Below are 25005 nucleotides of genomic sequence, written 5' to 3'. Positions count from 1 at the left end.
ATCATGGGCTGATTGAGATCACCTCGCGCGTCCACGCTCTTCAATTGGATACTTCAGATTCTACAGTTCCCAGCCATGAGATCATAACCCGAGCTGTTAGTATCTGGCAGGATGTTAGTGAGTGGACGGTGCCTGAGTCTGACTTGGATCTCTGTCATATGTACGAAGCTTTTATTGCCGCTATATCTATTTGGATCTTATCTATCATACATCCGGGCGATGTTGCAAAGGACAAGGTACAGACCATGGTGTCTAGAGGCCTCAATAGCCTGTCTTTATTGGAAGGATTTGAGATACAGATGGTTTCACTATTACCATTTTTCGTCATTGGACTTGGTTGCATCCGTCAGCAAGATAGAGAGGCGCTTGAGAAGCAACTCAGGCGACTCGAAACGGCTCGGTGTTTGGGGTATATTCGGGTTTCTAGGGCGAAGATTCGAAAGACATGGCAGGATTATGACGAAGGGAACAATAGATCATGGAATTGGATTTGTATATCGCAGGCGGATGGCCTAAGCCTACCACTCGCATGAAATTGTGAGTCATTTGGGAATATAGATGAAGAATTAGACTTATTAGACAGAACGAATGCACCTTATGTTAGTTGGTTTCACAGTGTCACGAGCATAATTGCATAGCAAAACGTCATTTCAGTATCAAAAGTTCAAGGCTTCATTCAATCATGGGCATAGACATAAACTCTAGCATGGTATCAAAAATATAAACATCACAGACTCGGGAAAACAAACGGAAAAAGAAATGATCATCTGGCCAGCCGTCTACCCAATTTTATAGAAACCAAGCATGCACGGGAACCAAATCATATGTAGGACATCGACAAAAGTACCGCCACAAAATCAATACAGCGGCATGGGCGACTGATTCACATAATCCACATTATGCTCCACTGACTCAATGCGATCATAGCAAGTACCGAAAATGCGATCCCAAAGCCGAGTCTGCTTTCCATAGTTATGGCTCTTCTTCCAACCCTTCCGGTGATGCAAATCATGGTCCTCAATAACCAGCTCCGCATCAAAGTAACGCAACAGCCAGTTAAAAGTCGAAGGCGGGCTAGAGTGAACACGAAGACCACTGTGTCCCGCCAGCTCAGCGAAAACAACATACTGGTGACAGACCCACCACTCATAGAAGCCCATCGGCATCCCGACGAGCTTCATGGTGAAGTACGTCATTAGCGGGATACCAGCGATATCGAAGAACTCCTGCTCCAGATCCGCGTAGAGGGTGAGGAGTGGGTTGGGATGCTTGGTCAGGTGGTGGGTACGGTGGTATTTCCACAGTGGCTCGAAATCGTGCATGAGGCGGTGGTACCAGTAGAACCAGAAGTCGAGGATGATGCCGTATAAGCCGATTTCCAGGGGTAACCAGAGGAAATTCATGGATGCGGGTGCTTCGTTAGTGCGGTAGGCGAGGAATACGGACATCATGGGACGTATTGTGGAGGTTGAAATTAGGGATCGAACGACCTTTGCGACACCGATATCTGGGACGCCGTCGCGGGCGTGCTTATCGCCATCTAAGAAGCCGTGGATATGGCCTAAACGGCGGAGGACGTGTAGTTCGTGGATGGCAATCAGCTTGAAGCTGATGCTGTAAAAGATGAAGGCGGCGAGGGTGCTGAGATTGCGGCCTGTGTACTGGACGTAGGCGTGTTGTAATAGGAGTGGAATGACGGCGTGAGTGATGACCCAACGGTGTGTGGACCAGTTCGGTACATAGGGAACAGCGTCCTCTTTCAGGTGAACAGGGACGTTCTGGTCGAGATGTTCCGGGTGAACTCCGAGTAGTTCGTAGAACCAGTGGAACAGAGTCCACTCTGAGCGGGCCTGCCGGCGCCAAGTGGACTTCATGGAGTCCTTGGGATTCCGTTCAGCCATGGCGTATGATATAGTTGTCTGCGCAGTTTTAACGTCGAAATGCAGCGAACCTCACTTCCCCCGGGGAAACTGGGGTAGCGTGGGCTTATAAAGGATTGAAAAGGGACTTTGACCTGTCGATCCCCTGAGCCACTAAATCACTTCGGCATCATGTGAATCTCCACTCTCCGCAAAAACGAGCCTCGGACTGGTGTCGATCCCATCTGATTGTGGTATGGCGTCTTCCCCAACATTTTCGGTTCGAGTCCAGATTCCACTTGGCTTATGATGGCTGTGGATCATGCACGGAGGTTTATAACCATTTTGGGCGCTGGGGCGTTTACCTGCATCAATCATATCCGTGCTGTCCAAATCATGATGACACCATGATTTGTTGCTAGACGTATCAGATAATCTAAGCATATGAAAGTACTTACTGTAAGTCAACCCTATATGTATACTATGCATGTATAGATGTGAAAAACCGGAAATATGCACGTGTTGTTACACCTAAATGTCCCGAACCATGAGGAACCCCTTGATTACGTGATCGAAATGCTAATTGGTGGATGATATCTGGTGATTTTTTTTGGCAAAGGTGGCAAGGCATACAAAGTTATATTGATCATTTGAATATAGCAGACTTGTGGCATATTACCGAAACTTGGTTGTGTGAGGTGCAGATGGACCATAATGCTGAACGGTTTGGATGGAACCTGGTTCCTCTCCTGTCATGTGGACTATCGTGGAATGCCAAGTTGAATTCTAACTTACCTGAGTGGATGACGCGAGTAAAGAGATGAATAGTTCAAGGCAAAAGCAATCTTGGAAGTTGTGCCAGGTGAGCAGTAGAAATACAGAGAAATATCAAATCATCTAGTTCAAAAACATAACATCCATTCTATCTACTACCACCCAAGGGAATATAAACAAATATCGAATAAAAACTTGAACCAGATGAATAGATCCTGTAGGATCGTCGTCGGTTAGGCAGAAAGAAAAGTAGGCGAATCATTAAACAGGCTCAGCGGCTGACAGCCCACAAACGAATCCTAAAAACCCCGAAAATGAAAAGAGAAATGTTGGGACGCAAAGGCCCTCTAATGCAGATGCACATGCAAATCCGATATACTAATCAAACAATTTCCAAAACCAGGCAGACGCGATACATATGAGTCCACTCGATAGCCTCGGTTTGGTTGACGATCGACGTCTTGTAGTCTTGGAATCTTGTCCCGCTGCGGTTCTTTTTGCGTCTATGCCGCAGCGGTGGTAGTCTGAGCCTCCTCGGCGGAAACCTGATCAATGTTGACCGCTACCTTCTCGTTCTCCGTCGGGACGGGGGTAGATTCAGCGTCGCTTGCAGACTCGGTAGGCTTATCAGCAATTTCGGTGGCCTCTGACATAGGCTTCTGCTGCGCTGTGGGGACAGGGATGGTGTTCCGGCGGTCTTTGCCATTTTCAGTGCCCAACACCTCGATCTGATCGCCCTTGAACAGCATAGGTCCCTTCAAAAGACTCTTCTTGTCGCCCTCTTGAACCTGAGCGCCCTTCAGCAGTTCGCTAGCGGGCTCGTCCAAGTTTGGCATGTCGCCCCATTGCCACTCCAACTCGCCGCCGTACTGCTTCGGGATGCTGGCGGGGTCCATGAAGGAAGTGAGAGTAGGCTGCACCTCCGCGGCGGACAGGATGAAGATCTTAGAGGTGGTTCCTGGGTCGAACCAGCGCTTGATCCAGCCCCAAACGGTAGGGAAGAAACCCGGGGCTCCAACAATCTATTCACCAGTAAGAATCATACGTCAAGATAAAAGAGGAAAAAAACTCACAAAGATGCGATCCAGCGTCTCAGGATAATGAGCCGTAGCCAACACACTAGCGTCCTGCATGTGGCTCTTCAAGTTCCAGAACTGCTTCAACCCAACACCACTCACGTCCACAATATTGGTAGAGGTCACAATAGGCGTCTCGGGGTTGGGCCGGGACAGTGCCGTGCAGAGCGGCATAGTAAAGTGAAGAAGGTTCTCATACAAAGCGAACAAGTTGAGCAAGCGCGCTGGCACAGAAGACGATTTATGAGTCTCAGGGATAGCAGAGCTCACGGTAGAGTTGTATGCGGCCATTTCCTTAGAGTTGAGATGGCGGATCTCGAAGACGTAGATGGGGATGCCACGTCGATCACGACGACCAGTCCATTGCGGGTACTGTACAAACGAGAGATCGCGAGTTAGCCCGTTGCACCGCATTTCTGTACGGGGATGAGTGGGAAGGTGGGTTACGAACCATGCGTCGTGCCGCCTCGTAGGAGTCCACGCCAATGTTCTCGTACAATGACTCGATGGCATTCTCCTTGCGCCAATCCTCTGTGTCCTTGAACTGACCCCACGCACCCTCAACATCGAACCTGCGAGCGCGCAAAAAGCGTCTATGAAAATGATCAGCATCAATTTACCAACAAAACCTTCATATTTCATGGAGTAGAACATACAGCAGGGTCGCATCATCATGGCTGGCGGGCTTCTCCCCCTCAGCGGCGGTATAGTACCCACGCTCAGCACAGACCTTCTTGAACTCGACAAGCTTCTCTTCTTGCTCGGGTGTAAGGTGTTTTAAGTGACCCGCAAGCCATGCTGTGCCCGCGGCGGCGGTGGCGGAGGCGGCAGGGTCATTGTTGGACGCGGACGCGGTGCGCGACAGGTCCTCGGCCTGGCTGTGGTTGGACTTTGTTCGCCAAAGCATGGTGATGGCTGTTTGTGTTTTTCGAGAGTGGGATCGTCCCCTGTAAAATGAGAGTGGCGGAGTGTGATCGGGGAGAAAAAGAGGCGGTCAGCCGCAATGAATCTGCGGAGTATTTCCAGACCCTGGAAATGCGCCTCCCCAAATCCGGATGTTATCGGAATTTAGCCAGGGGTCGATCGCGGCTTATCTGAAGGATCTACCTTATTCTAGCTTGCTTCTAGATCAGGTTGCACTATATCTAGGACCCGATCTGCCATCTTGTCAGGTTTTCCCATGAATTTAGAAATGGTGAGGTTAATGGTGGCGTTCACAGGAAAGATTTTTAAGATCACGCCGATTTGTCTGGAACCCGTCCATATCAAGAAAAGTAACAATAATTATGATATATTAGAAGGATAACAGGTCCGAAATAAGGCAACTTGTCTATCAATTGCTCTCTATGGGTAGTTGAATATGATTAAGTCTCATGGCCAAGTGATGAACCTGCGGGGTATACTACTAGCACGGACCATGTATAAATTGGCAGATTCTAGACTACAGGACTCGATCTCTTACTGGAAGGTAACAGTACAAATCCGGATGGGTACGACAATAGACCCATACGTGCATGGCCCTCCAAATACTTGTACATATATGGAGGTTCAAACGGAGTACTACAACTCATACTTGGACAATACCCGTGAAATGATTGGTTCTAATAATCCACACGCGCGGCTACTATTTATACCAAATAGGCAACTCATTCTTATCGTCTCCACACGAAACCAGTTCCTGGAAATTGCTTCTCTCTCGATCAACATTTGGGAATTTATATAGTCAGTGGAAGTTATATTCCAAGGTCATCTCATAGGTGGCCTCAACGCAATCACATTTAATCTTATTGCGCGACTCTGCTCCTTCTCGTCACATCTCAACTGTTGCCTTTCCCTCTCAAGGGTATTTCTCAGAGGCTTGGAACCTCCACCATGCTATCCAATATCGACGAGAAGGAGAACTTAGCCCGCATGCAGCGGGGTGAGCTATATTACGCTTTCTCTCCAGAGCTGGTCGCTGCGCGCAAACGTTGCGGGCGTATTGTTGGCCAACTCAATCGTGCGGGGGAACTGTCCCGTCGAGAGCTGGCAGTGTACTGGAAAGAGTATGTCGCGAAGCTTCAGATTCCACGTTCTTAACCCAGAGAGCCGGCTTTTTGTCAACTTGATTGGAGGAAGATCTCATGACTGGACTCGCTAATGCAAAATTTAAACAATAGTCTAACGAAAGATCCTCGGCCTCTGCCACCCCCCGGTGCGACAGACGAAGAAGAGGATGCAATCCTGCATGAGTACCCGTGGATTGAACGACCTATCAATATAGATTATGGAACCAACATCAAAGTTGGCAGCAACGTCTTTATTAACTTCAACTGCACTATTCTCGACACATGTCTCGTGTCGATTGGAGCGCGCACTCTTATCGGCCCTAATGTGTGTTTCTTTAGTGGCACCCACCCTTTAGATCCCGATTTACGCAATGGTACCAATGGCCCAGAGCTAGGTCGTCCTGTCACGGTTGGAGAGGACTGCTGGATCGCCGGGAATGTCATCATCCTACCAGGAGTGACAATTGGCGATGGATGCACCATTGGCGCAGGAAGCGTGGTCACAAAGGTAAACATCACATCGTTTTGAAGGCGGCTATTCGGTTTTTCACAGCTAATTTTGGGCCTTACTGCGTCTAGGATGTTCCAGACTGTCATGTCGTGGCTGGCAACCCTGCTAGAATCATTCGCAAGATTGAGCGCAGTGGTAGACCAGACCCCGAGGCTAGAGTGCAAAGTCAGAGGAACGGTTCTTTACAGAATCATGAAGAATAGTATAATGGAGTCAAGCATTATGAATGGTACTACTGAATCTTCTAACAGGCGATTCTCAAGGTGAATGTATAGCCCGCAGAGACCAGTGGTCATGTTTAGGGTCCGTGGAGTGAGACGCAAGGAATTGTCCGGGCATCAAGATAAATCTCACAAATACCTCGACGTAGAATATAATGTACATACTTCTGTCTACGTGTATCATCATCTCGCGTGCATTGTTAGGCGACATTAGGTAGAATATAATGCCGAGGTATGGGAAGCAGAACAGATAGCTCACTACAAGAAGTAGCAGCGTCTATTCGGTTCTATATGGGAAACTTCAGAAGCGATGAAAGATGCCCTGCTTTTCAGGGCCTTTAGTCAGGCCCAGCCTTTTTTTGGTGACTCCTGCCAAGAAAACAATAAGTTCCACCACTTAAACTGCGTATTGCCACGTGATACCGTCCCCGCCCCATGGCATAGATGGTCATGCTCACACCTTTGCGATTTACCTTCCCGCGGATAATCCAGAGCGAAGATGACGGAAGACGCTTCGGCACCCCATGGTGTCCAAGTCAAACCACGTATGCGATGTCGAAGTGGCTGCTTAACGTGCCGGCGCCGCAAAAAGAAGTGCGACGAGACTCATCCCTCTTGCGCAGGTTGTCAACGCAACAATATCGAATGCCAGTGGGAATCTAGTGCCTCACTTTTGGTACCTAGACGTCGCACCCCACGATCGCGTCTCGCTGAGAGTATTCTGCCAGAAGAGGCGCGGGAAATGGTGAATGTGTTCACTGTCTTAAAGCCAGATATGATTACTCGCTTGCTCGGTCATTTTCTCAATGCCAGCCCAAGATGGCTTTCAACTCGGACGGGGTCACGAAGGACTGACTATCTCAAGTGGCTATCCCCTGCTATATCAGATAGCCCTCTAGTCCTGGACTGTATTCTCACAATTGCATCGGCGGATCTGCTCAAATATCACCGTGACGACCTAGAACTCCGGTATGTTGCTGTGGAATACTACGGACAAGCAGTATCGGGACTTCGGGTAGCCATTGAGAACGAGATCGCTGCTTCTCCGTCAGACAACTCTCTTACTGGTGCGTACCTCACTTCTTCCTCTTATCAGGTATATTTGAGCCAACACGCTAATACAATTTCATAGATTACAATCCGCTCGCGGTACTTTTACTATGTTTGCATGAGGTAATTAAGCTACAGCCCTCGTGATCATTTTCTCTGAAGCTTCGAAGTAACAATTTTAGACTCAGAACTTTACCGACAGCGAAAGAATACTCCCGCATCTTAATGCCGCTGTCTTTCTACTACAGAATCGCATATTACGTGGAAGTGCAAACTCAGTCCTACTGGGCTTCGTATTCGAAATGTTCTGCTACTTCTTCGCCCTGGCAGCGTTCTCCCTCGGTCCAAAACTATTGATTTATCAAGCCTATTTCATATTTAATTCCCCGTCGGTCATTGGACATATTCAACACGGCAATATTATGGGGACTTCGCAGCACCTATTCATTATCATTTTCCGTGTCTCAAGTCTAGCCCAACGTTTGGACTCTAAAAAGCCCGAAGAGGCATCCATGGCCAGAGCAGAGCTACTGCTGTTGGACCAGGAACTGGCTTCCTCCCAGAATGACTTCAACGCCAAGCAAAAAATGGACATTGGATACCTTAGTGACACTATCACATCGGAATTATATCGTTTAGCGTGTCAAATCCATGTCAAAAAGCTCCTTAATCCATCAACACCTGATGGAGATTCGGCGATCCCCTCTCTGGTAGAGGCTTTCGTTCATCAGCTGCAACGCCTTCCTTCAAACTCCCCATCACACAGCATCTTGAGCTGGCCATTAGTGGTGGCAGGCTGTTTCGCAACTATCAGTATACATCAACGAATAATCGCTGAAAAACTCGTGCAAATATACGACGAGTGGCGATCAGATATATTCTCAAAGAGTGCGGCATTCCTGCGAGGAAAGTGGAAAAAAGATAGGGAATTGAAAAAGGGTCTTCCTACTCGGTTGTCAACCGATACCAGTCCAGTCATCTGGTGTAAATTTCCTGTCATTTTGGCTTGAAACTATCTTCGATACATTCAAAGGTGCGGTTGATACCTTTTATACAGTTGGTGTTTATTACTAGTCAAAGCTTGAAACATGGATCATGAGACCAATTACCATGTTGCCTGATCATGAGAGGGAAGGAGGGGGGTAGGGTATAGCCATTCACCCTTCCTTGAAGCCATTCGAAATGTATGAGATCTAAATCGTTTCATACTACATCAGTCAAGAGCTCCACATATGTGATATTGCAAGCTTGTTGAACTATTATGGGGAAATCAAGAGCGAAGTTTGAATTAAAGTATATCTGAATTCCAATGCACTTAAATTCTGCAAAGTCTATTCAAATAGAAACCCAATCCACATAAAAACCGGCAATTGTGCCGTCACAAAGTTGCATAGGGCCACCCAGCCCCGGGAAAAAATCAAAACAAAGCAATTACAGAAGGATGCGTATCATATGGCACAAAGTTTTCCTTTTCCCATGCCCGAATCCCAGTTTTGTACAAGACAAGCCACTGCAAGGCCAAAATCTCCAAGACTATATGAAGTGAATTTAGTCCTCAGTCAGATCACCGTACTCCCACATGCCGCGGCGTTCGGCCTTGGCCTCGTCCTCGAGAGAACGAAGCTTGTCCAGGGTGTCGGCTGAAGCGCGCTCCCAAGCCTTCAGCTTACGGGGGACCATGGCCATACCCTCGGTGATAATGTCAGCGTTGATGCTCTGATCGAGGCTCTTGGACACTGCTGGGTCCATGAGAGTGACGTGCAAAACACCCTCAGGGTCAACATAGTCGACATTAGCGACGAGCTGGCGGTCAAAGGCTTGGTCGCCGATGAAGTTCACGGTGTCCTCAAGATAGTCGGGAGAGGTGGGGAACTGGCAGAAAGAGAGAACTGCATCGACGGCCTGGGGGCGGAGCTTCTGGGCCGAGAACTGGGGCTGGGTGAGAGGGCGTAGGCTAGACCAGGGTAGGGACTCGGAATTTCCAAAGTCAACGTAGACCACCTCAGCGGTCTGCTTCTCGCGGTCGTTACGGCGGATTCTGGCGCGGTACCAGTTGTTATCCTCTGTGAATTGAGCGGCAACCCAGTCACCAGCCTTGGGGGGACCCGCCAGAGGGGTGTCGTTGGCCTTGTTGATATGGAAGGAACGGAAAGCGGACATCAGCTCGGTCAGAGCGCTAGTTCCATTTCCAATCTGCTGCACCTTCAGACGACCGGTCTCGGGGTCAATGTAAGTGACCATGACATCACGGTAGTCCTTACGACGCTGGGCAGGAGCGGCATCGCTGTCAGTGGCGGTAGCATTGGCAGCATCTGCGGCGGCTTCGGCCTCGGCGGCCTCCTTTGCCGGGTCGTAGTCGTGCCAAAGACCCTTACGAGCATCCTTGGCACGTTGCTCAGCAGCGAAATATTCGGTAGCATGACCAGACTGCTCGGCTGAGTATGCGTGCACTGTAGCAAAACCCTCTTCCAGCAGGATCTTGGTGAAATTCTCCTTGTTGACGTACAGGGTACCAATGAACCCACCAACCTTATCGATGGTCTCGACATCAATCTCAACATCACGCTGCATGCAACGACGGTTGGCCAGATCGTGAGCTTCCTGGCCAAATGGCTCACCAGCCTCGTTGGGACCGCGGGCTGATCGAGGAGCACGAATACCAGAAAGCACAAGAGTCAACTTGGCATTCTCACGAGGAACCAAAACAGTGAAGCGAGAGCCAGACTTCACAAAGTCGACAACAGCGGGAATTCGCTTGGAGCGTTGTAGCACACCAACCTCAAGCTTGGCCTTCTGGACATTCTCGGAGTAGTCCACGTATTGCTTGGACTTAGGTGGCTTGGGGGACCACATACCACGGCCGTCCTTCTGCGCTTCAGCCTCTGCGGCAAGGAGAGCATCGTAGTCGGGGGAGCGGTCATCATCATCCATACGGTGGCGAATGACAGAAGCGTAACCAGCCTCGACCAGGGCCAGACCAATGTTGGTGTTGCCCTGGACAACAGTAGCAACCTCGCGTGCTTCATAGCCCTCAGTAGCAGGCTTCTTGCCATTTACTGTAACCTTAACGTTCTTAGCGATAACACGCTTGCGCAGGAACTCCTTGGCATTGGCGGCGAACAGAGCCTGGTTAGGGTCAGAAGGCTTAGGTTGGCGAATGCTGGTGAGGCTAATTTTCTTCTCCTGACCAGCCTTGTTGCGAATGAAGATAGTGTCAGCATTCAGCACGCGAGTGACAGTATAGTCCGCGGCAGTGGCGCCGGAGGACTTAGGTCCAACGTGGCCTGTGAAGACACCCTTGCGAGCATCCTTGGCAGTGTTCTCGGCCTGGCGGAGAAGGGCCATATCGGCACCGAGGAGTGTAGAATGGTGATCCTGGCAGCGGGCGAGACCAGCCTCCAGAATGAATCGAGCAATGTTTCCGTTTGGGTGGAGAAGGGTAGCCACAAGCTGACCTTGCGGTGTGAGACCAAGCAATGAAACCATCACCTTGCGCTGCAACAAACGCTCTTCAACGAATTGCTGTGCCTCATCACCGAAAGGCTCAGCAGCCTGCTCCTTGCCCTCGGCCGTTGTACGCTTAGCGGCAGGGGCGCGGATACCAGCAACGGCAACCACAGTCTGTGCGTGTTCCTTGGGCGAGACCAACAGACGCAGCACCACACGATCGCCATTCAAGACCTTCTCAACAATACCCTCAATCTGCTGGCCCTTGAACTTTTCCACGAGGGTTGCACTGCTCCATAGTTCATTGTTTGTGTCAATCAGGCCGTCGTCTGAAGTAGCCCAGGTACCCTTGTTCGCATCCTGTGCCAAGGACTCCAGCGCACGCAATCGACCCAACAGCTCTACAGTTTCCGGGGAGTCATCGCTCCGCTTTCCTGCCTCCTCGCGGACCCGAGCCCAGCCCTCTTGCACGCAGATGTCGGGCAATTGAGCGTTCAAGCCAGGTAGCCTGATGATACCATATTCACGCTTGGCGCCGGTGGGAATGGTGTAAACGACTTGGAACTGAATAACCTTGCCGACAAGGAGCTCACGGAGGAATTCACGGGATTGGAAGCCAAATGCCTAAAGTAAAGCAATGCGATGTCAGTTCAATATCCGTTCCCGATCTGCGGGCGGGCAATCTGCATCTCCAAGCAGCTCCAAGTGACGTGAAACTCCTAAACAAAGATGAAGATCGCCCATTGAAGTACCCAATTGACATGAGAGAGCACATACCTCATCACCTTCCCGCCTTAATCTAGGAGCCGATACATAGGCCAAGCTCAGGATGCGGTCTTGTGTAGGGTTGGTGACATGCGACAACACAACCGTATCGCCTGATAGGACAGACTTGACGCGAGCTTCGAAAGGCATGGTGAAAAAAGGACACCGCTACCAGAAAGAGGTAGCACAAAGAAATTCAATGACAAAAATGGACGCGGGAATTGAACAGCAGAAGTGAAGTCGAGCAAGAAGGGGGCAGCCAGCTTCGGAGGCGAAACGTGGCCGGTGTTTATGTGGGGGAAAGCGGTCTGGGCACTGACCACACGATTTAGACTACACGGAGAAGTATAAGGAACTCCCGACAATATGCACATACTACAACTGATCAATCAGAAGATTAAATAATAATTGACATTGAATTCATCTCATCCTAGCCAGGGAATATCCTGAACTTTTCATCTTCCAGAAAGATGGAGGGATACCAGAGCTGGTTCATCAAATTTAAGCGGCAATACCAATGACACCTGAAAGATTCCGTTAATAAAAGGCACATTGTAACCATCGGAATCGATGAAACTTACCACAAGCAGGGCGGGGTCCAGCGTTACCAGTCTTCTTAGACTCCTCGTTGCCACCCTTGCCGAGGTCGTCAGTGCCGGCGTGGACGACGAGAGTACGCTGTGAATGTTAGTGAAAGTTCCGGTCACATCATTTACAAATGGCTTGCTCAAAGGAGACTTACGCCCAGAACGCTCTCGGCACCGATCAACTTGACAAGCTTGTCCTGAACGGAGCCGTTGGCGTTGCCCTCAGCATCAGTCTTGAAGTTACCAAGGTCACCAACGTGGCGGTCGGCATCAGTGGGAGCACCGTGGGTCTTGCCGAAGGGGTTGACTATGTGCATTATTAGCCTCAATTCTTGGGAAGAGTGCATATATGGGGTATAGTCGATCTTACAGTGGGGACCGGCGGAGGTGCAGCCGTTGGTGTTGTCACCGAACTGGTGGATGTGGAAACCACGCTCAGCGTTGGCGTCGTGGCCGGTAATGTTCCAGGTGATGGTGGTGGGGACAGACTCGTCGGCCTGCTCGAAGGTAACAGTACCGGCGATCTTCGAGTCACCACGGATAACAGCAACTGACAGGCATTGTTAGCATGGAAATTGAATTAAGTGTATATATTCCAGAAAGCAGATGGAATGTTAATCGGTCCCGAGCCTGTGGAAGCTCGGAATGATCTGAGCATCCCGCTCCCGCATCTGACGAGCCTCCAGCCCCCAGCCTCTTCGCAGCAAATCAGGGGATAAGGACCCTGGAGAGTAAAGGAGTATAATATCTGGTGGAGAGGTGTAGGCAACAGGGAGCAAAGCCGATAGGTCCGGGCTGATCCCCAAGGTGCTCAAATGTGCTCACCCCAAGGTCCTTTGCCACGGACGTGGAGACGGGGGAGATCCAATAACAAAGCCCAGATCCATATAGAAGGAGAATTATATATCACTCACCAGCCTTGACCATTTTGACGGATATGAATTCAATTGATATGAATCTTTTGGGGAGGAAATAATTTGTGAGGGGAAGAAGAAGAGGAGAGAAAGGCGGGAGCAGCAGAATAATAAGCGGATGATGTTGACGTGACTGCGTTACCGGGAACCTTCCATACCTCAAGAGGTACTAGATACTTAGTGTGACCAGCAAAATTTGCGGTGGGCTATTGGTACCAGATACCCGATTACAGCACCAAAACAGCTTCCCCCACCTTCCTAAGCGGGACGAGGGGAAATGACATAATGCCGAACTCATCCCGAGTCAGCTATACAGCTATACCTACAACCTTGCAAGACTATTATATTTGATCATTTGGTCCTTTGTTCAATTATAAGATCCCCAGAATGCATATGGGCATTGAAACATCTGATAGAGTTCTCAGCGTAATACAATGTTACACTGTGTACAAGTGCGGGGTTCATTCCGAAGGTCTAGGATTAGGAATCCTGAATAAGCCGACCTGGTCCAGATCCCCAGCGGTTAGGCTTTGGCGTCGGATGTGTCGGTCCTGCCCTGTCCGAAGACTGAACATACTGCCGAAGGGTTGTATATTCCGAAAGTTGTAACCTACCATAGATACTAAGATATTTTACAAGGAGACATCCAGCATATTTGTAACCAAAAAAATATTCATATTCATCAATTCGTATCTACCGATTCCAGCATTTTGAGGATTGCCAATTTACAAATCATAACTGTAGAAAGAGGGGGTAACATCGAAAAAGAAAACAATCACTCAATCTAAGCCTCGATCTTGGCCTTGAGGAGATCCTTAAGGGTGACGGCATCGGCAGCGAACTTGGAGATACCCTCACGGAGCTTCTCAACAGCCATAGCCTCCTCGTTGAAGTCGAAGCGGAAATCGACCTCGTTGTGGAGGTACTCGCGCTTGGGGATGTCCAAGCTGGAAGCGTTGCCAGAATCGAGCTTCTTGGGCACAGCATCGGTGGAGTTGTACAGGTCCTCCAGCAGGTTGGGGGAGATGGTCAGGTAGTCGCAGCCAGCAAGCTCGGTGATCTCACCAATGTTGCGGAACGAGGCACCCATGACAATAGTCTTGTAACCGTGCTTCTTGTAGTAGTTGAAGATGGCCTCGACGGACTTGACACCGGGGTCCTCCTGGGGAGTGTAGTCGCGCTTGTGGGCGGCCTTGAACCAGTCAAGGATACGGCCAACGAAGGGAGAGATGAGGAAGGCACCGGCCTCAGCGGCGGCGATGGCCTGAACGAGGGAGAACATCAGGGTGAGGTTGCAGTTGATGTTGTACTTGGACTGCAGGATGTGCGCGGCCTTGATACCCTCGTAGGTGGAAGCGATCTTGATCAGAACACGGTCCTTGGAGATACCGTTCTCCTCGTACAGCTGATGTTATTGTCAGCTTTGAATTCTGCTGTACATTTTTAATTTCAGAATATGTTGCATACCTTGATGATCTCAAGGGCCTTCTTGACGGAGCCCTCAGTGTCGAAGGACAGCTTGGCATCGACCTCAGTCGAGACCTTGCCGGGAATGATCTTCAGGATCTCCTTGCCGAACTCAACCAGGAGGCGGTCCAGGGTGGCCTCAACCTGCTCATCAACGGTCTTGCCGACCTGCTTGCCGTGAGCGACAGCAGCGTCGATGAGGGCGGCATACTCGGGCTTCTTGGAGGCAGCCAGGATCAGGGAAGGGTTGGTGGTGGCATCCTGGGGCTTGTACTTGCCGATGGCTGTGATGCGTTAGTTATCTAGACCGAAAGAAAGATTGTTCGATGGAACAATGTTGGACGCCACTTGGTGGCGAACGAAGGAGTTACATACTGGCAAAGTCACCTAAATAGCGCGCAAGTCAGTGGAGTGTTCAATGCATGCTATATCCGGATGGATCGGATGAAACTTACCAGAGTCGCAGACCACGACAGTGCCGGTGGCCTTGAGCTGCTCGAGAGAAGAAGACATGATGATATGGAGGGATGAGTAGAAAATTAGAGAGGATGAAGAATTGGAGAGGATGAAGACAGAAGAAGGGAAAAGTGGCGAGGAGAGAGTATTTAGAGGCGGGGGTAAGGTCCATGGTTAGAGCCAGGTGAGCTATTACGGAGAGGTACATCCACTGACTATGGGACCCCCATAGTTAACAGAAGTACCAAATGGTTGATTTCAGGTGGGATGTAGAAGTGGGGCAATATGACGCTGCACAATGAAATCACTTGAATTGATCTTCCCGCTTTTGGCTACTTTTACCCCTCCATTCGACAGTTATTCAGGTACACTTTCACTTATACATGGTTAGTTAAGAAAAGAACTGGCTTAAGTTGCCACTGATTATTCAGAAGCCCATTCATCTTCCAATAACATACGAAAAGACTTCATTTGGTTTACAGAAGACCCTGGGAAACGATGATTCGGCGCAGAGTGCTCCGGCAGCGCCATCCGGAGGATGGTCGACCGGCCAACGGCCCACTAGATTGTAACGGGGCCCTGCACTTCTGCTTCACCGGGATCCGGTTAAATGTCATGGTTTACGGGGTTGTGCATGTGCTGAATGCTTTCCATTCCCGCTATGTATATGCAACGCTAAAAACCCCGGATCGAGGCGATGGTCCAGAGGACGCGACTAGGAAATAAAAACAGGAAATAACATAATAACCAGAAATTATCCGGTTTCGAGACTAAGCGCCCCATACTTTTAAACGTCACTGCCGTTTATTTGGAGGACAGTCTTCCGAACATTTCAATAGCCGTACCGACGGAACTCATATCCGAGTTTCAACGCCGCTGGACGCAATTCCACTCATACTAGATCTCTGTTAGTTTACGAATTCCAAATAATGCAGGGCAATTGGATCAAAGAGAGTACTCACCACCCGACCTGCCTCATCCCCCGTATAGACAACCTGGGGAAGAGCCAGAATACAACTAATTCCAGCAGAGATATTCGCGCCATTGTCTCTACTGTTGTCGGTATGATGGAGCTGTCGGATAAGCTCAAGCTCGAAGAGTCCATCATGAATGTTTTTGGCCCAGATATTGACCACACCTCGACTGTGGCCAGTTAACACGAGCTCACGCTCGAGCCATTCGTTTTGAACACCCTCATAATAGACACAGGATAGAACGTGATCATCGCTGGATTCACAGACAGGTTGATCGACCAGCACATCTCCATTCAGCGTGTACATGGTGATACGGTTGCCACGGCAGACAATGATATCTCCAGTCACGTCGTTGATTCGAGCGCACTGGGGGTTTGTTAATAAGACACAAATACTCATATAGTCGTAGGAAGTACTTACATCAACTGTGCCATCAGCTGGAAGAGCCCGGACGAAGCACCGTCGGTTCAAATCCCATAGCATGATCTGACCATCATTCGACGCAGACAGCATAGCGCTAAATGAACGGGAAGTTGCAAGTACGGTAACCGGGGCACGATGACCAAACAATGACCCAATGGGTTGGAGATCAATCGACCGAGCGGTCGAGGTCACTGTCCACAAGGAGATTGTACAATCTGTTCCACATGTAATAAGTGTGCGCGAGTCTGCGAAGCTAGCATATGAGAGTTGACCAACATGGAGGTGCTCAAAATGCCCGAGGAGCTATGAATAGTTAGCTATGGGTCATAATCGGAGTATTTCAGGATGTGCAGATCCATACCTTGCGACTGTCGGTGGAATAAAACCGCACGCTTCCATCGAAGAAGCCCCATTCCATATATTGGTCATACGTTGGTGGGACATTCAGTCGAAGTGCAGCAGTGCATAAAAGGCGATCCTGCTTCATGGACAGAGTATTAACTCGCTCTTCAATATCAAGCAGCGATAGTGGCATCTGTGTTAACGATTCCGCGAGGGTGTCGAGCCGGGGGATACGGTGTCGCTCATCTTCTCTCTGGGGATGGGTTCGCTGGAAGATTTGGTGGGGCGTCTGGCCAAAGTTATGAATGATGCCAATCGTGGCCAAACGTTCCATTGGGTCGTCAATGGCGTCCAGGTCCTTCGCACCCTTGTAGGAAAGATGATGGAATACATTGACAGCTTCCACAGCTGCATCCCCCTTTTGCTTGCTGCCGAACACAAGATCTATCCAATGGTGGAGGTTTTCAGACACATAAGGGCTCTCGAGGGCCTCACGATGCTTCTGGATGAAAATCTTGGGATCACCCTTGGCCCATGGTGGGAGCTCAACCGAGTCAATGGTCGTTGTCATGTTCTGTAATAGCCCAAAATCGTATTTGTTGGAATTGACCAGAAACTCTGGAAGATAGAAGAATTCAGGAGTCAATTCTCGGACATCAGTCATGTTTCCCCGTGATGCAGACTCCCATGCTTTACGGATGGAGTAGAAAAGGCGATCTGCATGATCAAAAGTGCCACCTTGAAGGAGTAAATACGACTTCACAAAAGGCTGGAGACGGATGAGGTATGAGCAAACAATCATGGCAGAGGAGTAGTGGGTTCCGTAATGGAATGGTGGAGAGTTGTCGTCACCCATTTCTGCAAAGGCATTGTATCTTTCGCGGAAACCAGCTTCACGATCTGGTGTTTGGCAGCCCATGGGCCTGGACAGGTCGCGGAAAGTCTTTGGGTTGGTGAGATCGAGCTCTTCACTTGTGTAATCGGCAAGAACCCATGGGAACACCGGGTACTGGGTCAGATCATTGAATGTCCGCCCGGCAAGCGTATTGATCAACATGAGATAATGGAAGTTGGATATTTCGCCCCTGACCCATTTTCGGGTCGCTGGACTAGATGGGAGGTGGCCAAAGACACTGGCAAACTTGGACCCAAGGGACTGCGGAGCATCCTCTTGGCTGCGCAAAGTCTCAAATCGCCATATATCCTCCGGCCGCGAGTGTCCTACACTTCCAGTCACTTGAGGAGCCTTGTTGCCGAGCTGACTGCACAGTTCATCCCGCACTCGCGCAGAGAGGAAGGTTAATAGATAGCTCGTGCCATCGGTGAAAAAGATCTCAAGGGCAACGTCCCTGAAGAGGAAGCGTCGTTTAGAGACGCTGACCAAATCGGACCATTTCCAGCTTCTGGTTTCATGCTCCTGCGATCGGCGGTCGTTCGATTCTCGCCCAGCAATCATTCGCACGTAGGGGTCTCGCTCCTCAGAGGGTGCTTGCCAAACATTGACAATCTCTCCATCAGCGCGTTGGAAGAAGTTATCCAGAATGTAGATGCAGTCTTTCCCAATGATCAGAAGGCCTTCGACAGCCTCGAGACCAATTATCCGTGATTGATTGCACACATTCTGTACCTGGTCGCCTCGTTGGAGCGATCGCATTACTCTGCGATTTTTGTCCTCGTAATCTTCCAGTTCAACCTTCGGATCATCGATCATTTCGAAGTTCTCTTCAAGTATGCTGCGGTCTTCGGGATCGCCATCTTGTTCCTCGGGATCAACAGCCTCTGGCTCTGTCGTGAGGCCAGTTGGGCTCCCGATGGCCTCACCTTCGGACAGTGCACGCACTCGAGTGTCAATCTTCATCATGGGGGGCTCAGAAGCCTTGCGTTTGGGTTGGTAGTCTTGGCGTTCGCCTGAATCATCCGGGACAACGCGTAAACGCATACGACTGCGGCCTTCCGTCTGGTCAAGCCTGGATTTTCTTTCTTTCTCCTCGGACAACAGACCACCTGGTCGTCGAAGATCCACCAAGAGGCCAGAGAAGGCTGACCACATAAAAGACGAATTGTCCTGGAGGTCTTGCAGACACCTCTGCGACTTGAGGGTTTCCGACGCGGAGATATTGGATATCCAATGGGGCAAGGTTGCATCATGTTTACGCGTTACTTCTTCATCAAATTTCTCCAACTGTACCCACTGCTTAAGCTTGTCCTTGCGTTTTGCAATCCGGGTTTTAGCCGATTCTTCGCTTTTAGTATTCTCGTCTTGGACGAACGCTTCCCATGTTCGGCCAAGGATACCTAGGAATAAAGAGTCCAGATCGTCACGCTCATCATCGATCCAATGTAAGAACGCTTCGTCTTCCATCCCCGCCAGAGCTTCAAAGCCATCTGATAGTCGACGCTGCAGGGAAGGAGGTCCACGAGCAATGATATTATTCATTTCGTCGGGCTTTTGCACCAAAATGATTCTCCAGAGACTAGCAGCAGCCAGGCGAATATCATCATCCGTGCTGATTAACTTTGTATAGAGAAGATAGCAGAAGAGCTGGAGATGTTTCGACTCGGTCTCTGATGCGCTGAGAAGGACTACCTGCCAATAGTTCAGACGTTTCAAAACGGCCAGAGAGTCATTTTCATCAGCCTCTGACAATTGAAACAAGACAACGCGATACAAGATAGAGTGGGTTGTTGCCACCGCTTGATTGCACAGCCTAATGCTCTTCAGGCTGGAGATGTCCGGTCGCTGGATATATTCCAAGATTGGGCCGAGGCTTTCCAAAGTGGTGGCAGCTCCATCAATAAACCATCCCTCGTAGACTGCCTCGGCTAGATGTGTTGCGAATCTGGCAATGTTGGTAAGGGTACGCGGTTCCTGAAGGAGCCGAGGTTTGGAGCTGGGTAGTGTCTTGAGAGTTGACAACAGGTGATTGAAGATCCAAGAATTGAAATATGCTTGATGTTCCAAAAAGCCGGGAGGATTTTTATGATAAAGCCCCAAGCCCGAGAAGTCCTTGCGTTCCAAGAGCTGATCCTCAAAGACGGTGAGAGCTAGTCCAAAGATGGCCTTGACAAGTGGGTGATCCACGGAAGACCTATCATTCGAAAAAGTAGGATGAATAACACGCCTAATACGTGCAGAGGACGGTTGATGGGTTGATTTATCAGAGGAGACAAGAATGAAGGATCCACGGCGAGCAGAGCCAGCGCATTCTTCGGGACTGGTGGGACAATCGACTGTGGTGGTCTGCAGCACCGTTGACGTGTTGGCAGCACTCGAACGTGGTCGCAGGACCAGATTGCTATCATCGAAGGAAAGACCACCATATCTGGTGTTCAGCTCGGTGTTGGCACTGATAGAATCCGAATTGACGATTACTGGATACAGAACAGCCAGGACCTCTTGTACATAGGTGGACTGGACGGTGAATTCTTGGAAGTTCCGAGATATGGTGCTCGCCTCCTCTAGGAATTCCACCACTGCGAATAAAAGAGAAACTTTCTGCCCTTCGCGGTCTCCCAAAGGAACATCTGTTGAAACAAGAGTGGTAAGTCAGAACATCCACATACTCAAATTAATTGTTGGAACGTACCATTAAAGTTGACCGATAACATCTTGAAACTCTTCCGATCTGGTTTTGGCATACCTGTGCTGGTTTGCGCACCAATATCACTTTTTAGAGCCGTGCTTCTCAGCCCACTCTTCAGCATTCCAGTGATCACCGGGAACATCTCAGGATTCACAATTCGAAGATCTCCGTCACTGAGAAACAGTTTTAGAAAGCCAGGGCCGTCAAACGGTCTGTCAAGGTTCAAAAGAGCAATGTCTCGACCAAATAAGATGGAAAAGCAGATGGTCCACAGTGCAGGAACGTTCCACCATCTTTTCAAGTGGTGCTCTAAGATCGTGTACCCCCCATTTTTGTCAGAGAACTTCTTACTATACCCACTGCCATGAACAACTAACAACCGAGCTAGTATCTTCGTAGCAAGGACCACGACTTCTGGTTCGTCTTCACATGACAGATAAAGTAGCCACTGCAAGCCTTGTCAGAATGGTGTTTCAAGTAGAGCGTAGCTTATAACAAACCTTGTTAGTTACCGCTTTGGCAAATTTCTTTAACGGTGTGGAGTCTAGCGGATTGCACAGCACTTCTGTATACAACCGCAACATTTCAGTTCCTTGCATGGTGGCCGAGATATGCTTTTCGGAATGGGATTTTGAAGAACCCGGTCGTGAGGGAGCCGCGACAAATCGAAGACTCTTCTTTTTCTGGAGACTAGTAGTGGGCTTTGGCATGTGAAGTGTATATGTGATGGATAAAGCAAACGACCGCAGGAGATCAGGAGACATGCCGCTCTCCATCAAAGACCGGAAAGCAGAGAGACAAGGGTTGAGCGTCTCGAGAGTTAATTCGCCGCCCTTCAGTGTCTCAATCAATTTCTTGCTGGCACGCATGCGACCAAGCCGTTTTGCGTTGAAGCGGTGATAGTTGCTGTCAGTAGCAAAGGCTCGGAATTGATTGTAGTATAGCTCGAGGACCGGTGCTTCGCCATATCGCCAAATATCCATGTCAACCAGCAAGACCCGGTAGGCGAGCGGGTTGGTGATAATAGAAAGGTTTGGGTGCTCAAAATTATATCCCACGAACTCCAGTGTCAAGCGCAGAAGATCCAAGGTAAGAGAATTTTGTTCTTCAGCACTTGAGTTGGCCACGGCAGGTTTACTAGACGAGAAGTTACCCAATTGAAAGCCTAGTTTTTCCCGCAAGAGCGCTGCAAGAATGCCATAGCCGTTTTCTCTTTCCATTGCTTCACTGTTTCTCCAATTGTCTTGGATAGCTTCATAAAGAGCTTCGACGGCCAAGCGGAGGGTTTCGGGGGAGCCAGAGGATTGAATCAAGCTTAAATGCACAGCGGCACAGCCACCAAGGCACCAACTGGCGTCGTCTAATGACCAGGGGACAGCAACCACCGGATCACCCGTTAAAATTCCGACTCCCTGGGGCTGAGTTAAGCCATCGTTGATTGCCGGAGTAGCCCCATTGATTGCAACGGCATTACCGCCGGCCTTGGTTAATTGTTGCAAGCTCTTTGCTGCCTGTCTTGATAAGCATTTTATGAGCTGTGATTCATCAACGTTGTTGCTGTCATCATCGTCAAGAACAGCAACTGGAGAAACATTAATTAATATCGAATTCTCACGAACTAAAGTGCTGGCTCGTCTCCTGATGGCTGTCACAATATCCGAAGACTCCTCCTTCCCAGGATGGAGGTGTTCGTTGCGTAGATTTAGGGTTGCAGAGGCCTTATAGGTTTGAAAAGAACCAAGACAATCCTGAAAGTTGCCATAGTAGCGGGGCCCGAGATTGTAGAAGACAGCTATCATATCATCACTAAAGGCCTCGTCGAGGAGTATCCCATTGGCCAAGGACCATCTGGACGTCGAAACTCCCTTGCCAAGACGCATTGCTAGATCCTGGGGCGTGCCAAAAAATGCTTGGATGTGAGGTGGTCTGTTCGGGTGATTACTGGTGGGAACGGAGGGGTAGTCAATCTTTAGCTGCTCCACAAATTCGCCATCTACGAACAGAAATGCTCGTGATGATGAGGTGGGCTTTGGCCGTTTGTGGACCATGCAAATATGATACCATCGACCAGGCTTGAACTTAACGGACTTGAACCGAACACTGGGGCGGAGACCACGGATTGACGTTTGAAGAATAAAGTTGTGAGTATCCTTCTCCAGGTAAGCAAGCAGGAAGCAGGTCTGGCTGGCATCGAACGCGCCAAATATCGTGGTATGTGTGTTGAGATCGAACTCATCAAACCGAACCCAGGCTGCCAAAGTATAGCCGCCCGAAGAACTTGGGGGAAATGGTCGACCCAAAGTCGCGAACTCCACAGAAGAAAAGCCATGTATAGACATGTCGAATTGTATTGCAGGAGGCTCTTTAGAAGCTTTGAGAGCAGACACAAGGAATTTCAAGACCCGTGGGTTCTGATGTGCTCGACGGTACAGAGCAACTGCGTCATCCAGGCTACTCATTCCCTGGACACTGAGAAGCCGAGCCAAATGCTGATAAAGTTCTGTCTCGTTGTCGGGCCGGCCGCTGTCGAACAGAAGTGGAAGAATGGAAGTCAGCATACCGGTGGCATGCAAAGCTACAACGTTCCTCAAGGATTGGGATGCCAATTGACAAAGACATGCGGGGATAGCAAGGCGTAGAGTACCATTGCCTGGGGAGGCAGATTGAGTCACCCACGCCCGAAGTAATGGTCCCAGAAGCTCTGCCACTTCTACAGTCTCGGCGGGTCCCATGCACTGGTCCACGGCATCCCGCAGCTGTGTTGGAGATTGGGACCTCTCAATATGTGGGAATTTCGCACTCAATGTTATAAAAATTCCCGAAACGCTCTCCTGGCACAGCGCAGCGGCCAAAACCGCACCATATATTTGGTGTGCATCATTTTCAGCCTGGCCTACTTTTCCAACAAGTACAGCCAGACTTCGCTCTAGGGCTGCCGTTCCCCCTCCGACGATCCTGCGCGCAAAGTATCGTCTATTGCCAAAATGATTCTTCAATGCCTCAGCCAAGACTCCCAGCACATCCTTGTAAATGGCTAGTAAATCTTTTCTCTCGTCCTTGGATAAAGCATTGATGTCATATAGCTCTGCTAATTGTTCGGCAACACGCAGCAGGGTCTGGAAGCCCCACAGTTGTCGGAATGCATCTTTGGCGGTTCGCGGGTGGGCATCATCAATAAAGGTATGGCGCAGACGGAGGAGAGGTTCGGTGGCTGTCAGTACCTGCGGGAAGGTAATTGGGTTGCCCACCGTTAGGGACTTTAGCTGGTCCAGCGCGGGTGCCAGCTCTTCGACTAATCGCTCAGTCGATCCGGAAGGGGAGGGAGAGAGGGGCGGCGGAGCCATGACCAAATCTTATCCACGACCGTTCCGATGGCGGGAGACCATCAGAGACCGTGAATGGACGATTGACGAGACAATTGAAGCGGTCTGCATTGGTATGGGGGGGGGTCGTGGTAAGTGGGGATCGGACCAGAGCACACTGACACACCAAAGCAGAGTGAAACACCAAAGTTGGTTCAGGACGATCCGGACCAAACAAGCCCCGATATTGCCTTGTACAGGCTACAAAAATGGATCGGCAGCCTTGGAGAGGCTCTATCGACGGCGGGGAGCCTATCAGGTGACTTTGGGGGCGTTTTGGGGCGCAGTTGCGTGTGCCAAGTTTGAGTGCTGTATTTCCGAGTATTGTTAGTCCTCTTTGGGCAGTAAAGTTACGGCATGATAAGAGCGATAGAAGATAACAGATAACTAGCAGCTAAAGTGTGGAGAACGGGGATCCCTTGTGATCAATGATCATGGTATTCATAACACTGTAGCGACTATCACTGGGGAATTTATCTAAGCCATGCATTGACATGTCTCGCGTCACCCGGATACTTACCTTGTAGAAAGCACGCGACTTCGGAGGCTGCAGTTTGCCTTGATTCGCCACGTAGATAGCTGTAAAGTCCGTGCGACCGTGGCCAACCCCCTGCCAGGTACCCGGGAAGTGCGACAAGACCCTTTTTGAGTCGGTCCGGTTCTCCATATGATAATGACTTTCTAGTTCCAGGAAAAGTAGTCTGATCATCCAGGGTAGATCATATGGCATCCAATAGAGAGCAATAGTGTATGACGAAGATGATGTGATATGGTGCGATAAGAGCATTCCCGGCTTTATCTGCTTTCCGCCTGCTCGTGTGTTACTGGGGAAAGCTGTTGTGCTTGTTACAATACATTACCGTAACGCCCACCCCCGGCCTCGCTCCCCACCCAAGATCGACAGCCAGCGCCAAATCGACAAGTCATCTGCCCCCGTATCCGTAATGTAATCGCCCGCTTGCATCATCTTCCGGGTCCCCTAGATAAGGTCACTGACTTACCTCCTCATTTCTCCTCACCTCCTCATCCTCTTCTCTTTCTCCTTCAACCTTCCTTCCAACCACCCTATATCCATCCCTCCCATCCACCCAACAGTGTCTATTATTCCTGTTCATTCTCTCCATTTCTTCTCTTGCTTCTGTCGT

At 49.7% G+C, this 25005-nt stretch overlaps 8 protein-coding genes across 8 annotated transcripts; 2 read left to right on the top strand and 6 right to left on the bottom strand.

Moving 5' to 3' along the window:
* Window positions 1-857: 857 nt before the first annotated feature.
* On the bottom strand, window positions 858-1901 carry N7503_011361 (sterol desaturase family protein; the record flags this gene model as incomplete). The annotated part of the gene is made up of 1 exon (XM_057070907.1): window positions 858-1901. The coding sequence occupies one exon, from the start codon at window positions 1899-1901 to the stop codon at window positions 858-860; it is 1044 nt and encodes a 347-aa protein (XP_056917518.1).
* Window positions 1902-3136: 1235 nt separating this feature from the next.
* On the bottom strand, window positions 3137-4616 carry N7503_011360 (SEC14 family lipid-binding protein; the record flags this gene model as incomplete). The annotated part of the gene is made up of 4 exons (XM_057070906.1): window positions 3137-3655; window positions 3707-4081; window positions 4161-4302; window positions 4366-4616. The coding sequence occupies 4 exons, from the start codon at window positions 4614-4616 to the stop codon at window positions 3137-3139; spliced, it is 1287 nt and encodes a 428-aa protein (XP_056917517.1).
* A 965-nt stretch (window positions 4617-5581) lies between these two features.
* On the top strand, window positions 5582-6471 carry N7503_011359 (sugar O-acetyltransferase; the record flags this gene model as incomplete). The annotated part of the gene is made up of 3 exons (XM_057070905.1): window positions 5582-5754; window positions 5869-6265; window positions 6337-6471. 3 exons carry the CDS (start codon window positions 5582-5584, stop codon window positions 6469-6471), a joined length of 705 nt encoding a protein of 234 aa, XP_056917516.1.
* A 517-nt stretch (window positions 6472-6988) lies between these two features.
* On the top strand, window positions 6989-7686 carry N7503_011358 (Zn(II)2Cys6 transcription factor domain-containing protein; the record flags this gene model as incomplete). Its single annotated transcript, XM_057070904.1, has 2 exons — window positions 6989-7556; window positions 7622-7686. The coding sequence occupies 2 exons, from the start codon at window positions 6989-6991 to the stop codon at window positions 7684-7686; spliced, it is 633 nt and encodes a 210-aa protein (XP_056917515.1).
* Window positions 7687-9087: 1401 nt separating this feature from the next.
* On the bottom strand, window positions 9088-11901 carry N7503_011357 (putative transcription factor (Snd1/p100); the record flags this gene model as incomplete). Its single annotated transcript, XM_057070903.1, has 2 exons — window positions 9088-11610; window positions 11764-11901. The coding sequence occupies 2 exons, from the start codon at window positions 11899-11901 to the stop codon at window positions 9088-9090; spliced, it is 2661 nt and encodes an 886-aa protein (XP_056917514.1).
* Window positions 11902-12252: 351 nt separating this feature from the next.
* sod1 (superoxide dismutase SOD1) lies at window positions 12253-13265 on the bottom strand (the record flags this gene model as incomplete). The annotated part of the gene is made up of 5 exons (XM_057070902.1): window positions 12253-12275; window positions 12333-12429; window positions 12494-12645; window positions 12709-12888; window positions 13253-13265. 5 exons carry the CDS (start codon window positions 13263-13265, stop codon window positions 12253-12255), a joined length of 465 nt encoding a protein of 154 aa, XP_056917513.1.
* Window positions 13266-14036: 771 nt separating this feature from the next.
* Window positions 14037-15232, bottom strand: N7503_011355 (sedoheptulose-7-phosphate:D-glyceraldehyde-3-phosphate transaldolase TAL1; the record flags this gene model as incomplete). The annotated part of the gene is made up of 4 exons (XM_057070901.1): window positions 14037-14657; window positions 14720-15003; window positions 15095-15106; window positions 15175-15232. The coding sequence occupies 4 exons, from the start codon at window positions 15230-15232 to the stop codon at window positions 14037-14039; spliced, it is 975 nt and encodes a 324-aa protein (XP_056917512.1).
* A 522-nt stretch (window positions 15233-15754) lies between these two features.
* On the bottom strand, window positions 15755-23842 carry N7503_011354 (Beige/BEACH domain protein; the record flags this gene model as incomplete). The annotated part of the gene is made up of 6 exons (XM_057070900.1): window positions 15755-16072; window positions 16138-16515; window positions 16570-16875; window positions 16934-20439; window positions 20502-20946; window positions 20999-23842. The coding sequence occupies 6 exons, from the start codon at window positions 23840-23842 to the stop codon at window positions 16043-16045; spliced, it is 7509 nt and encodes a 2502-aa protein (XP_056917511.1). The 3' UTR covers window positions 15755-16042.
* Window positions 23843-25005: the final 1163 nt, after the last annotated feature.

This window comes from Penicillium pulvis (assembly GCF_028828015.1).
Source record: "Penicillium pulvis strain IBT 33274 chromosome Unknown scaffold_8_segment0_segment0, whole genome shotgun sequence".
Lineage (NCBI taxonomy): Eukaryota > Fungi > Ascomycota > Eurotiomycetes > Eurotiales > Aspergillaceae > Penicillium > Penicillium pulvis.
The sequence above is the reverse complement of the archived record's forward strand: the minus strand, read 5'-3'. Positions and strand labels throughout refer to the sequence as shown.